The sequence below is a fragment of the Epinephelus moara genome, chromosome 24 (genome assembly GCF_006386435.1).
Source record: "Epinephelus moara isolate mb chromosome 24, YSFRI_EMoa_1.0, whole genome shotgun sequence".
Classification (NCBI taxonomy): domain Eukaryota; kingdom Metazoa; phylum Chordata; class Actinopteri; order Perciformes; family Serranidae; genus Epinephelus; species Epinephelus moara.
The window spans coordinates 44,928,300-44,942,178 of record NC_065529.1 but is presented as its reverse complement, the minus strand read 5'-3'; the positions used below and the strand labels follow the sequence as shown (position 1 = coordinate 44,942,178).

General features: G+C 40.5%; 2 protein-coding genes across 3 annotated transcripts in view; one reads left to right on the top strand and one right to left on the bottom strand.

The window, feature by feature from the left end:
- matn4 (matrilin 4) overlaps nt 1-4,000 on the bottom strand; it is a 39,908-nt gene extending 35,908 nt beyond the window's left edge. For both annotated transcript variants that reach the window (XM_050037563.1, XM_050037564.1), the window contains exon 1: nt 3,615-4,000. The gene's annotated coding sequence lies outside the window, so the exon portion shown is untranslated. The remainder of the gene's footprint in view (nt 1-3,614) is intronic.
- The window catches only part of rbpjl (recombination signal binding protein for immunoglobulin kappa J region-like), a 50,541-nt gene that overhangs the window by 15,783 nt on the left and 20,879 nt on the right, over nt 1-13,879 (top strand). Inside the window, exons 7-10 of the mRNA XM_050037565.1 lie at nt 3,520-3,667; nt 11,884-12,018; nt 13,422-13,492; nt 13,638-13,753. Of these exons, the coding sequence (XP_049893522.1) occupies nt 3,520-3,667; nt 11,884-12,018; nt 13,422-13,492; nt 13,638-13,753 (470 nt within the window). The remainder of the gene's footprint in view (nt 1-3,519; nt 3,668-11,883; nt 12,019-13,421; nt 13,493-13,637; nt 13,754-13,879) is intronic.

The window sequence follows — 13,879 nt, the reverse complement described above, 5'->3', positions numbered from 1 at the left end:
GATGGACGTTTCCTGGCATATTTTAGGAGGACTCTGGGCAGTTTGACAACCTGCTGTCTATCATCGGCTTGTATAGCTCTGGGTATCCAGCAAATGTTAACACCAGTTTCTCCTCCATTACAGTAAACTTGTTGTTTCGACCACCACAGAAGGCCCGCCTCTCAAATAATCCAATTGGACAATGGGAAAAAAGAGATGACGTGGGGTGCTTTTTCAATCTGAGTTTAAGTTTTTTTAACTTGAGGAGTTCAGAGCGCTCTGAACATCAGGTGCCTAGAGCGCAGAAATGCGAGACATGTGGCAACATAAATTAACGCGAGCAAAAAGCTTTATTTTCATTAAAAACAATTACAAAAAGCCGGCTACAGCTGCTAAAACACATTCTGTGTGATCAGGTCCTTATTTAGTGTTTTACTAGTTTTAATCACCTGGTCTGTTTTAAAGAAGAAGAGACCTCTGTGGATGATTCAGCTCCCTGTACAAACCTCCTGAACACTGAAGGAATTCTAACTGGGAGAAGCTTCAGCTGGTTTTAATCTGCAGTCCTCACAGCTAGAAGCCACTAAATCCCCCAACACACTGGACCTTTAAGTAGCTAAAATTTGCTGTGAATTCTGGGTAAATTTAAACATTTTTCAAACTGAAAAAAACATGGCTGATCAAGCAACCATGTCAAACTACTCAGCTCCCTTTATAAAATGTTTGTGGAAGAATTCAACAGTTATGAGGGCATTTAAATGTGAAAATTCATGAACAGTGTAATGATACAAAAACTTCCAGAAGCATAAAACCTGTGCAGACGTTTAACAGATGTTGTGGCTTCCTCTAATTCAACAGGCAGCAGAGTTTCCTTGGTAAAACAAAAAAGACAGACAAGGTCCTCACTTCTGTTTCCAACGTGTTACCGAGCTCTCTAACAACTCCTTTCCCTTCTCATAACACGCTCCACAACATCGTTAACAAACCACAAATTATGAGCTCTGTTTTCATTTTGTGGTGCAGTTGTGTGGAGCACTTATCCATCGTCAGTGTGTGACCTGCAGTAGACGTCAGTCGGCACACCTCCAGTTTGGAGAAGTAGGCTGGAGCACCACCAAAGAAACTAAGCAATATACTGCTGTGGACGTGCCAGCAACAAAACTTAGCCTATTTAAGCCACCTTGAAGAAGTCCCACCTAAAAGAAATCCATATTAGTTTAAGTATACACTGTATTGAGAGTATTTTCACCACTTTACCTTTCTGTCAGACAGCCTGTTCCCGTGGGGAAGTTGTTAATGGTTCCAGTTCCCTGTCTATGCTCTCGTCAAAACCACCAGACTCCATTAAGAAAAACAGTAATTTTAGCTTGCTGTACACAGGAGCTGTTGGTCGACCACTGCCTTAGTCAACCAGTTTGTTTTTACTATTGCGAGACATTGGTGCATCCAAACTAAACCTTGTAAACACCAAAGTCACACAATAACACAAACAACTTAACATTTCGAGGCAGCAGTAGACCAGCAGCTCCTGTGTTCTGCAATGTTAAATTACTGTTTTTGTCAATGGAGTCTGGCTTTGAGGAGAGTGATATAAAAGCTTCATTTTCCCGCTAGAAAAAACTGTCTGGTCTTTAGGTAAAGCAGTAAAAATACTCTCAATATAGCATACACTTCAACTGACTTAAAGGTTTTTAGGTGGCTAAAATATGTTTTGCTGCTGCCTCAGTCCTCAGCAGTACATTGCTTAGCTTTCATTTCGGACTCCAGTCTGCTTCTCCAATCTGGGGGCGTGCCACCTGACATCTATGGTATGTAATACACTGACTATGGAGAAGTACTTCATCCAACTCTCTACAGAAAACCTGAACCATTACTTAAGTGTGTTTCCATCCACTTGTTTTTGTGCGCTGAGTAGACACAGTGGAATTCGAAAACAGAATATTGAATGTTAAAAAGTGGGAAAGCATTTACATGTCATTCATTATTCCTGCCTTCCTGCCAGCCATGTGTGGACGGTACTTTAATGTAGCAAATAAAATCAGTTAATAGAAAACAAGCTTTAAAAAAGTGCAACAGAACATGACTCATATGACCTAAAGTGAAGAGCAGAAAACACAAGCTGTGTGTGGAGCGATGAGAGGACTGTAAACGATTAATACATGGAACAAACACAACTGTCATTGTCATCATGTTTTCTTCCACATGGTTTTCCATCGTTCGACATTTCACTGGAGCTCTTTCAATGACCTCTTCTCATCCTGTCTGCTGTCATTTAATGGCACCGACTGAAGAATTAGCACCACCATCTGTTTGATTAAACAACTCTTAAAATTTGTAGTAGATAGAGACATACTTTTTTTTGCCAATTCCCTGAAAATGGGTTAAAATTTTATTTAAATTTATATGGACCCTTCCTTTAGTTCAGAGTTAACCTGATAGGCCCTCACCTTTTTCTTAGTTTTAGTCAAACTGTCCAGCTTGTATTGGATAAATCTAAGGGCAAAATTAAAACTGAACACCACAGACCAGTCTGAAATATCTTTGTAAAATCAGGTCTGCACTCACTTCTCATTAAACTGTATTCCTGTCTGTCTGTTTGTCCATCAGCCTGTCTAACTGTCCGCCTGTCTCTCTGCTCGCTGCTGACTGATCTGTCTTCCTGCATGAATGCTGCTTTTGAGCTCTGCAGAGCATCACCTCCAGGCAACCAGTGTGAACCCAAAGCATTACGCTCACTCACTCACTCACTCACTCACTCACTCACTCACATCTATTTCTAAGCCTGCCAACAGCACATCACATTTTTCAGACTTGAGCTTGATAGAATCAGAGGACTAAAAGATGACCAGACTTTTTTTTGTCTCATTGTTTAACTTCATTTCAAACATTCACCACAGCACCAAAGCTGTGCAGAAATGTTCATAAATCACCAAAAACTTTTGGCTTTATAACTTTATATCAACACCAACAAAGATAAATGCCTCAACAACAACTCAAATGTGTTTTAAGTTCATTAGAGCTCTTTATCAAACATGTATTATTAATACCACACTGGACTCTGTAGGACAAGAATTCAAAAGTTAATTTTAGACAAATCTGAGAGCTTTTTTGAAAGGCAGACTTTAAACGAAGCAGCTAATGTTGACATTCAGAACAGCAATTAAGATTATTTTCATTACAGATGAATGTGTCAATTATTTCCCAGAATAATGAGTTGATTGTTTTGCCTATAAAGTGTCGAAGAATAAAGACTCATACTGATCACAGTTTCTCAGAGGATTTAAAATGACATGCAGCTGTCTTGATTTGTGGATTAGCAGTTCAAAATCCGATGATATTCAGTTTGGTTTACTGTTTTTTCTTGGACAATTGTTTTCTCTTGTATGACTAATGATTTCAGCCTTGTTGGCATCCTGAACATCTCTAATGATGAAGCTCCAGTCCTAATGTTACCCTGCAGATCTCCTTCTGCTTCTCTTTGCTTTGAATCAAATGTTCCTTCAAACTGAGCATCTGAGTTTGTCTCTTTTAATCTGACAGACACGTCGGCGGCCCAGCCAGGATTCCCCCAGGCGGACTCAGCTCTGTTCTACCCCCCTCCTCGGTCCCCGGACCCGGTCAGCCCGCTCACTCACCTGGGGACTCTGCTGGCGGGACACGACGCACCGAGGACGGCCGGATGGGACAGGTAAGGCAGGCGAACCAGCTGGATGCTCAGCCTCCGCAACAGAAAGTCCCGTTACACACAGACAATGTCCCGGGTTCAGAGAGGTGAGGTCACGGTTTGCTGAAGTTTATCCCCAACTTTTCTCTCAGAGAAAACTCGCCGTCTCGTGATGAATGAGCGCTCGGGCGTGAAAATGCGTTCAGGACGGTGGGGTCGCTCTGCGTCTCTCGCTCCGTGACCTCTCCTTGGTTTTACTCACTGGTGGAATGAGGTGGTGGAGGGATGGTGTGGAGGTATTAAAACGACAGAAGGAGACGTTTTTGTGGAGGAAGAGACCCCACCCCTCTGCCTTTTGAAATCCGAACAGCAGTGAGTGAGAAACAGAGTTTGTGCAGGCAGCTTGGAGACGTTTGGAGAGGAGAGGTGAGGTGGGGCCGTGGCGCACGGAGCGCAGCGAGGCGCACGACAGAGTGGCATCACTGACCAGTCTTAAACTGTTTAAGAATAACTGTCTGAATCTGAAGCCGTTAAAGTTGTTAAATATTTGCATAAGCTTAGATATGTTGTTTAAAATGTCTTCAATGCCACGCGGACCTTTTTCTGTGAGATCAGCTGGATTTATCTGACAAACAGGCTTATGAATTAAATGAGTACTATATTAATTGTATTTTCATTTAAATGTCATCAGGAGGAGCTGCATTACGTTTTATGTAGGAAGTATGTTCAAATATGTGCTCCCGAAGCTCATGATATGTTGGTTTATTGTTTATTTTTTAATTGTATTAAAGGTCCAGTGTGCAGAATTTAGAAGGATATAATGGCAGAAATGGAATAATAAATATGAAGTTTTTCTTTAGTCTATAATCATCCGGAAATAAGAATCATGTTTTTGTCACCTTAGAATGAGCCATTTATATCTACATAGGGAGCAGGTCCTCCTCTTCTAAGATCACCATGTTTCACCACCATGTTTCTACAGTAGCCCACAATGGACAAACCAAACACTGGCTCTAGACAGGAATACATCCAGATATTTTCTGCGTTTGCCAGCATAGTAAGCAGCCCCTCCACGACAAGCAGCAACAGAAAAACTGCTTTTTTAACGTGACACTACTTTATTCAGTGTTTTTACTGGTTTAACCCACCTGGTCCGTTTGTTTCGGAGACGAGGAGACCTCTACAAATAATTTGGCTCATGGTTCAAACCTCCTGAAAGTCTGGATCAGATAGAAGGTGAGCACACACTGGGTTATCAGAGGAAAAGGGTGAGCACACATAGTAGGTGCTGGATGTCTTTGACTTGCTGCGAACATGCTAAAATGCATGTGGATGGCAAACGTGAATGGCTCTATCTGAAGCCAGTGTTTGGTTTGTCCAACATGGCGATCTCTTTAGATGAGGACCTGCTTCCTGTGTAGATATAACGGCTCATTCTAAAGTAACGAAAAAACAGTGATTCTTATTTTCAGGTGATTATACAATAAAGAAAACATACGTATTGTATTACATTCAATTTCTGCCGATACTTCCCCCTAAATCCTAACTGCACCTCTTAGACGTCACATTTCAATTCAACTCTGCACAGTATCTAGCAGAATGTCTCCACACAGCGTGGAGATTAAATCAGAGTCCAAAACTTGTCCACAGTCAGACTTTGAAAAATCCTCAGCAGATTAAGACTTAAATGTCAAAAAAGTTTGCATAAACATTAGTGTCCTAGTTTTTATTATATTCAGCATGTGAACATGAGAAACTTGGCTAACTATGTCAAATACATGATCATTACAGTATTCAGGTGTCTGATTGTTGATCTCAGTCCTTCCACCACTGGCCTCAGGTTGACGCCTCTAAACGACTCCTAAACTGACACCTGTTGAGTCGCTCTCACTAACAAACCAAAGAATGACTGTAGTCATTACAAGTTTCAGCCTCCAGCAGAAAAACCTCTGGAGCAGAAGATGTACTTTTTTGGAGGTGAATGTGCGCTCCTCTGCTCTCCTCCCCCTCTTTCAGTCTTCCTTCTGTCCGTTCTGTGTTCTCAGTGTGAAATGCCAGAGGGTCTGAGCTCCTGACACACTGACCTTTGACCTTTGAAGAGGGAAAGATCTAATTTAGTCTACTGCTGGCACCCTGGTGACTGAGCACACACACACACACACACACAGAGCCAGTCAAGTGTGAACCCTGAACTGTGAACTGTGGAGAGCGGTGTGCTGGGTCAGTGGGATCCCCCTCATGTATGAACAAAACATTCAGTATACAGTTCAGACAGACTCTCCTCCTTACAAGGAGCAGCCTGCTCTCCTCTGAATCCATGTACCGCTGTGTGAGGGCAGGAACTAGGTTAAAAAATAGAGCTTTAGGCAGAGTTCTTTATGAAAACAGACACAGATGAATAACATGTTCAACCCTTCATGGTGCATCCAGCTGAAGCCACGATGAAGAGTTTAGCTGATGTTACTTTGCAGAAAGACAAATTGTGTCACAGATCATTTTAGGACGTCACAAGACTGAAGAGCAATGTAGCTTAAAAATTAATATTGATGCTGTGAGCAATGTTGTTTTTATGCCTCAGCATACATATGGAGAGAAGGTATGTGTGACTTAAAGACAGGTAATACTGTTACCTTTGTGTGGAGAATTACATTTGCAGTTTGTGACGCAGGCTAATGTTGTTATTGGTGTTTAGTACTTGTTTTTTTTTTGTTTTTTTGTTTTTTTTTAGATGAAGGCAATGTGTCAGTTTTTAAATTTTAATATTCCCCTTCAAATAATTTGTCAATAACTGGCCCTATTTTTGAAACAATTCATAAAACATGACGACATGTTCTGCTGCATGAATTAACACTCAGTCTTAAGCACCTTTTCCACTGCACAAAAAAAAAACACTAACACCCACTAACATCTGGCTTTTTAATGTAATGGGAAAGGTTACAGTCAGCATTCACACCCAGGTCAAATGACTCTGCAGTAGTCACTGGTGTTTATCAGCTCTGGCTCTGATCAGCTTCGATGCACTAATTTAGCTCCTTTACTGGCAAGTTGCAGTGATGTGCCATGACAAAATACACTCCGTCTCCACCTAAGCAGCACTCAAACACTGTCCAGATTAGTCGGCACCAAGTTTGAAAGAGAGACTGAATAAGTTAGAGATATATGAAAAGGTGTTACCACTGTGAAGTTTTCACAGGCCTCTATACGGCTTCCTACTGTTTACTAACCTGTTTCCCGACCTGTTCATGACATGCAACATGAACACCAAAAAAAATCCACACACACAGAAAGGCATACTCATCTGCTGCAGTGTCGTTTATGCTGCTCTGCTCTGCTGGTCTCCTGGTCTGGAGTCAATCGCCTATTTTCAGCAGGTTTACTCATGTTTTAAAAACCTGCGCACGCACGCTTATTTTGGTGGAAAAGGGGTGTTAGTGTGTTTTACATAAAGATAATCATCAATCTTGTGTTGAATTTAAAACAATACACCTGGCTGCATCGTACAGTATGATGTAAGAGACAAATGCAAAGATACTCAACAAGACTGTGTGAAATTTTTCTCTCTTTACAAAACTAGAATTACTTTAGGAAAGGTTCAGAAATATTTCTACAAATGTTTCTAAACATGCGGCCATGTTTCACTGTCACAGGTGTTGTGTCAGGTCAGTGTCAAATTTTTCACATCCCTGCACACTTTAAAAACAGCGATATGTTTTTATGTTTTCTCATATTTTCAGTTTCAATTTTTTCTACTTTTGACTTTATCATTGTGTTTATCATCATGCACCAAAACACCCAGAGTGTGCAAACCTACTTGGTAACAAAACTGTTTCTGATTCTGATGTAAATACTGTATTAGGTTTATTTTATTAAAACTCTATGAAACAGGTCGTACTCATGCAAAATGAGACATAAGTTCAATCCTGTTCACTTTGAGTCCGAAGATCCTGGCGAAAGTTTCTGTTGTGATTTTATGAGCAGAGAAGAACACCCTTGTAGTTTTGACTCAGTTGGCCTCTGAGTGTGTTCTCTCTGTGCGTTGTGACTGTGTGATGGTGGTGTTTCTGAGTTGTTCTTGTTAAAGCTGGCGTCCTGCTGCTTTAGAGAGTCGCTCTGCTCTTCTCTCCTCAACACTAAGAGAAACTAAGTTCACAGACACTTTCTGAGCAGGTAGCCTAAATAAGAATTTTTTGATTTGTAAAATTTGTTGAAGTTATGCAGTCATGTTGTTTGTACTGTATCAGTTGTTTTCACAGTATTTGGGACTTCTCAGGCTGTGGATCCGATATCCTGCAGAGAGTTTACTTGTTTAAATTTTTCATTGGAAGGTGGAGCTGTGGAAGAGTGAGGGGTGGATCTGACCATAGACTATAAAGCTGTAACTAGCTCACGAGCTTTGTTCCTAAGGTGCCTCCGTAATTCACATTATCTGTGATATAAATCTGGACACTAATTTTGCCTTTAAGCAGGCTGAAAACAAAAAGTACTCAACACAAAAACTGAACAGCAGTCTTCTTAGAGTATCTTTTAGTTCAACTGAACACTAAACAAGATTATTTTAGGTGACCAAAATGTCACAATTAACTTTCATGAACTGAAGACACACTGGCCCTTATTTACCAACTGAAATGATTCGGTCATTTCTTGCAAAGCTTGATATATAATATAATGTGGACGTGAGTGGAGGTTACGATCAAATCTCACATCAGGTCTCAAGTCATTTACGCAAGTTTGAGTCAGCCTGGACTGGCAGTGCTGCAGCGTAAATCTGGTGAGTTGGAGAACACAGGTGGTGCGTCTGTGTCTCCTCCACCATGCGCGAAATAGCAGCAGACCAGATACGTGTGGCCATGCGATATTATATAGTATGTAGGCTAATATTATTAATACATGCAGACTATTGATTGGTACATAACATGGATGTATAAATTAAATATTCCAATCTCAGCTGGTTTGATTGTCCAGTACAACGCTGTTGACTGCAGCAGTGTCTCTTTACGTACTGCGTTTTTTCACTTTCTTTGATGACATTTTTCAGCCTGCCAGATTGAACCAGCTGTTTAAATTGAACCTGTGACATCAGAGTTTCCATTTCCAGCTCAGAGAAGTTTCTCCCTTTCCATGTCGTAAACTCTAGGGAGTTTATTCTCTACACCGAGAATATAGGGGGCGGGATATTTAAATGATTGTTGTTTTCAGCTGCAACATTTATCAACAACCAATCATTCCCACACTGTGATTGGGGAGATATGAATGTTTCATGAATCACACGCAAATCCTATCATTAGATGATTTCTGTGCTCAGATCTGTGCTGGTTTGTACGTTAGTTTGATATGTAAGGGTCACTGTGAAAGGGTCAGACTTCTAAGACAAGAACATGGACACCACCCAAAAACAAGTTCATGGTAATGCACGCAGTGTCGTGGATACGCATCACTACGCCGCTGTCCTGACTGACAGGTCCTGTAGTAGCACCTTGTCAATCATGAGGTAGCCACGACCCAATGCATCCCCTGCTTTATGGTCTATTTGAATGGGACCATGATTTACAAAAGTACAACAGAAGAGTCTCTGACTAACAAGGGAGTGTTCGCTATTTTTATAGTATAGCAGAGTGCTTTCAACAAACAAGTCATTACGTTAACTCTTGCACTTCCTCATGTATCTTTCAGTCAAACACTGGTCTTGTCTGGAGCACCACATACTGACTAACAGGTGACCTATAGATGATCCCGAAAATAAGGAAATGAAATCAACATATAGAATGACATGTGGATTATCATGTCTCACAAATATCCTCTCTCCCAAACTACCAGAAGACAGTCACCATGAGGACACTACATAGACACTGATACAAATTTAAAAAATTAAAAAATTCGACAGCTCTTAAATCTGATAACAGCACACCTGTAATTTTAATCTTACAATTCTTGTTTCTTAGGTACACGACTCACTTCTTGCAAAGCAAACATCATATATTTTAAGCAACAGGTGCAGTTAACTGCTCAGTTATTCTGACCGTGATCTCCTTCATCATTCACTACTCCTCATCAACATTTTCTACATCCTCCTCTTCCTCTTCCTCTCGTGTCAGTAGTCTTCATTATGAGTAGCATTCCAGCCTCCTGGCCCCGGGGTGGTAACTCCTCATTACATCGTTACTGCAGAGAGAAACACAGCTAATGTGACAGCAGCTATTGTTAGCGGAGCAACACGGGGCCGCTCGGTCCGCTAATGTTTCTGTTCCCTCAGTCACTTACCTGCTGTTCAGCTGAACTTTTAATGAGATCTAATCACACAGATGAGTTTGCAGACCATGTTTCTGTTTCAATCTGGTCACCAACAAACTATTTCACATTAACTGCTCAAACTGAAGAATAAATGAGTTTTCACCACATTCTTCACTTTATAGTTTTACAGAGATGAATTATAGGAAATCTAGTCACAAAGAATTCAAATGTGTTGCTTCTTTGTGTTATTGTTGAATTGTTAACTCACAAAAATATCAAAACTGTATTACACAACTGCAGAGATGAGTGAAAGCATGAATGATTTTGTGTAAATTAAATCATTATCCACACAACTGCCTTTTGTTCCAGTTAGTTAAACTTGGTTCTTGCAGATGTTTACCTGCTGTTTGATTGCTGCTGTCACAAAATGTTCCAGATTTTAATTATTTTAAATGCCTCTTGTTATCAACTTTAATAAAGTAAGCCAAAAAATGAAGGAAAAAATAATTGAATCAATCAGTCAAAATATTTTGACAAAAAGCAACAGACATCTAAATTCCCCTCAACAATCTGTTTTAGTTTAGAGAGCTTGTTTAAGTAATGAATCATTTACTTCTGCTGTATAATGTGAATCTTCTAGATTTGTTTTTATTTGTAGAAAAATTTCTAGTCAGTAAAATGTGTGAAAATAAGTAACAAAAAAGTGGCGTCATTGTGTATTTCACTGTGACTGTGTGTCTCTGGTGTCAGTCACAGTAAGAAGTAAGAGCACATTTTTAAGATACAAAAATAACTCTTCCATTGTACAATGTGTCACTAATGCAGTTCTCCCATATCGGAAACTATGTTTGGTGCGTCTTTATTTATGTCTCACTGTTAACAAGTCCATTATAAAGATGGACGGAGTGTCTGAACATGATGACAGAGTGTTTAGTCTGAGGGACTGAAGAAAACTTTAAACACTTCCACTTGTCTGTCTGTGTTTCAGATACAGCTGAGTGATGATGTTGTAGTTTATGATGCCCTCTGTCAGTGTGTTAGAGATGCAACTTTATTACACACATGTTGTTAGCGGACATTTATTTGTTTTAATGACATTTATCAATCCAGCCTGAGAAACTCCAGCATGGTAGAGGTATGAATTACCTTCTTCACTTCAGTTCAAAGATTTGTCATCAGACACATTCTCCTTCTTCTTCTTCCTCTTCGTCTTTGGAGTTTAACGACAGCAGCCAGCATCTGTAATGTTGCATCGCTGCCACTAACCACATTCACTTCAGTATGTACATCAGTAAGTGAACGCATCACTGTTTAAATGCACTTCAGTCAAGTGGCAAGCTCCACGGCTGGAAAATGAAGCAAACACAAAGTGCCAAAAACTGCAGTTCCTCTAATGGCCACTTGAGGCTGGCACCAGGAGCGAGTCAGCAGAGCGGGTTTAGTATAACTTACCTGTTAAAATGTTATGAAGGCCTAAAGTTACACATAATTAAGAGCAGGGCTGCTTAGGCTGTCTGTGAGGTGTCACCACAGTCTGTGAGTCATATCCAACATTCGCTCCTCCACAGCTCCACCCTCTCATCTAAATATGGTCAATTCTGGCTCCAAAAATCCCCAAGACGGTGACAGCCAAAACCCAAGGCTTCAAAACTGGAATCCATAAACTAATTGGTGACATCATGGTAACTACATTCATTATTTTATATAGTCCTACGACTTCAGTGTGTACATCAGAAAGTGAGCGCATCACTCAGTTCACTTTAAAGAGACTGTGTTAAAGATTAATTTGTATAGGAACCTCAATTATTCAATTAACTTTTCAATTAAAACCACCCATAGAATACCTCTCAATTGAGCAGCTGAAGTCGTAGGAGTGTATAAAATAATCAGTTAGTAATTAAGCTTGCAGTACCACAATTGGCCACTGGGACAACTTAACATTGTGACTCTGCCCCACACAAATACAAATTTCCTGGTTGTTTGTGATTGACAGTTTGTCCTTGTCCAATCAGTAGACTGGACCTGGGGCTTCAAGGCTGTCAGTTACTGGGAACAACGAGGGAACCAGGAAGAGAAGCTCATGCAGACCAGAGTGTCACCATCCTGCACGCCAAGGTCGCTCAGAAGTCCTACGGCAATGAGAAAAGGTTTGATGATGATTCTGAGCAACTTTTCAGACAGTTAGCTGAATAGACATGCAACACACTAAAAATACACTCATCACGTCCAGTCCTTAGAGGTGGTTGGAGGTAGGCGAGGGTGGAGGAAATTCAGATCTTTTACTTTAATATAAGCACTATGTGGAAAATCCTCCGGCTGTCTCTGACTAACAAGGGAGTGTTAGATATTTTTAGAGTATGGCAGTATAGGAGAGTGCTTTCAGCAAACAGGTCTTCCATTATATCAGCTCTTGCACTTCCTTATATATTTCAAGATCTGGTCTTGTCTGGAGCACCACATACTCACTAACAGGTGACCTATAGATGATCCCCAAAATAAGGAAATGAAATCAACATATAGAATGTCACCTCGATTATCATGTCTCACAAATACCCTCTCTCGCTAACTACTAGAAAGCAGTCACCATGAGGACACTACACACACACTGATACAAATAATTATTAAAGATGTGACAGCTCTTAATCTGATAATAGCACACCTGTAATTTTAATCTTACAGTTCTCATTTTCTTGCAAAGCAAACATCTTCTATTTTAAGCAATGGGTGCGGTTAACTGCTCAGTTATTCTGACTACTAGTCTTAATCAACATTTTCTAAAACTAATACCACAATGTAAGTATTATCGGGAAAATGCATTTAAAGTATGAAGAGTAAATCTAGTTATAATGCAGTTAACAGTTCTTTTCCTTTTATCTAATGTTTTTGGATTAATATTACTGCTGCATTAATGCGTATGTTGCATTTTCCTGCTGCAGATGTTTAAGGTTGTGCTCATTTGTATCCTGTTGGGTAGTTTAATCTGCAGCAATGCATCATGGCCTATAAGATCATCATGTGTATGTAGCGTGGCTGTCCTGTGAGAACCTCGTATCTCTAAAAGGTCAGAATAACAGCCTGTTTTCAGCTTTGTGACGCCGACTTTTCCAGCTGATCCCAGATGGTTTTTAAAGAGTTTATTTAGCTTCAGAAGGAGGAGAATTTTCTCAACACATAAAGGAGCTCTTCATCCTTAAGTTTATCACAAATATTCAACATCAGCACATCTGGAGATACGTGGTTATCACTGGAAAGGAAAGAGATGAAAAACTGTCATCTGAAAAGTAACTAAAGCTGTCAGACAAAAGTAGTGCAGTAAAAAAACTCATGCTGACATGAACATGCAAACTCTGCACAGAAGGACTCCCCCACTGCAGGTATGAACCAGGAACCCTCTTGCTGTGAGGTGACAGTGCTAACCACTGCACCACCATGCTGCTGATGTATTTAATTAGATATAAAAATGTCCACACCATACAGCTCGTGTTCATGTTCATGTTCAATAGTATGTTTGATTCAGTAGTTTAAGCCTGAACTGTTGTATGACCCACAGGTTCTTCTGCCCTCCTCCCTGTGTTTACATCAGCGGTCACGGATGGAGAGTCATGCAGGACCATCTGAAAGGTGAAGAAATGAAAATATAATCAATGTCAGAGGAAAATGTTGAATACAGCTCTTTGAATCTGAGTCCAAAACGCTCTTCCTTCCTCTGTTCCTCACTGTGTTTCTCGCTCTTCATCCTTCCATTGTTATTTCTCCTCTCCTCCAGCTGCTGGCTATGGAGACTCTGTGTATCGAGTGTGTGGTTACATGTGTCTGGACAGTTCCAGTCAGTCTCAGGCCGACACATTCAAACTGGTCTTCGATGAGCAGCCAAACTCCAGGGTGAGAGCACCGTGTGTGTGTGTGTGTGTGTGTGTGTGTGTGTGAGAGAGATTTATCTGATGTAATGCCATGTGCATACCTGTCTGCTGTGTTTGACTGTTTCTGTCCACACCGTCTCCGCCCGTC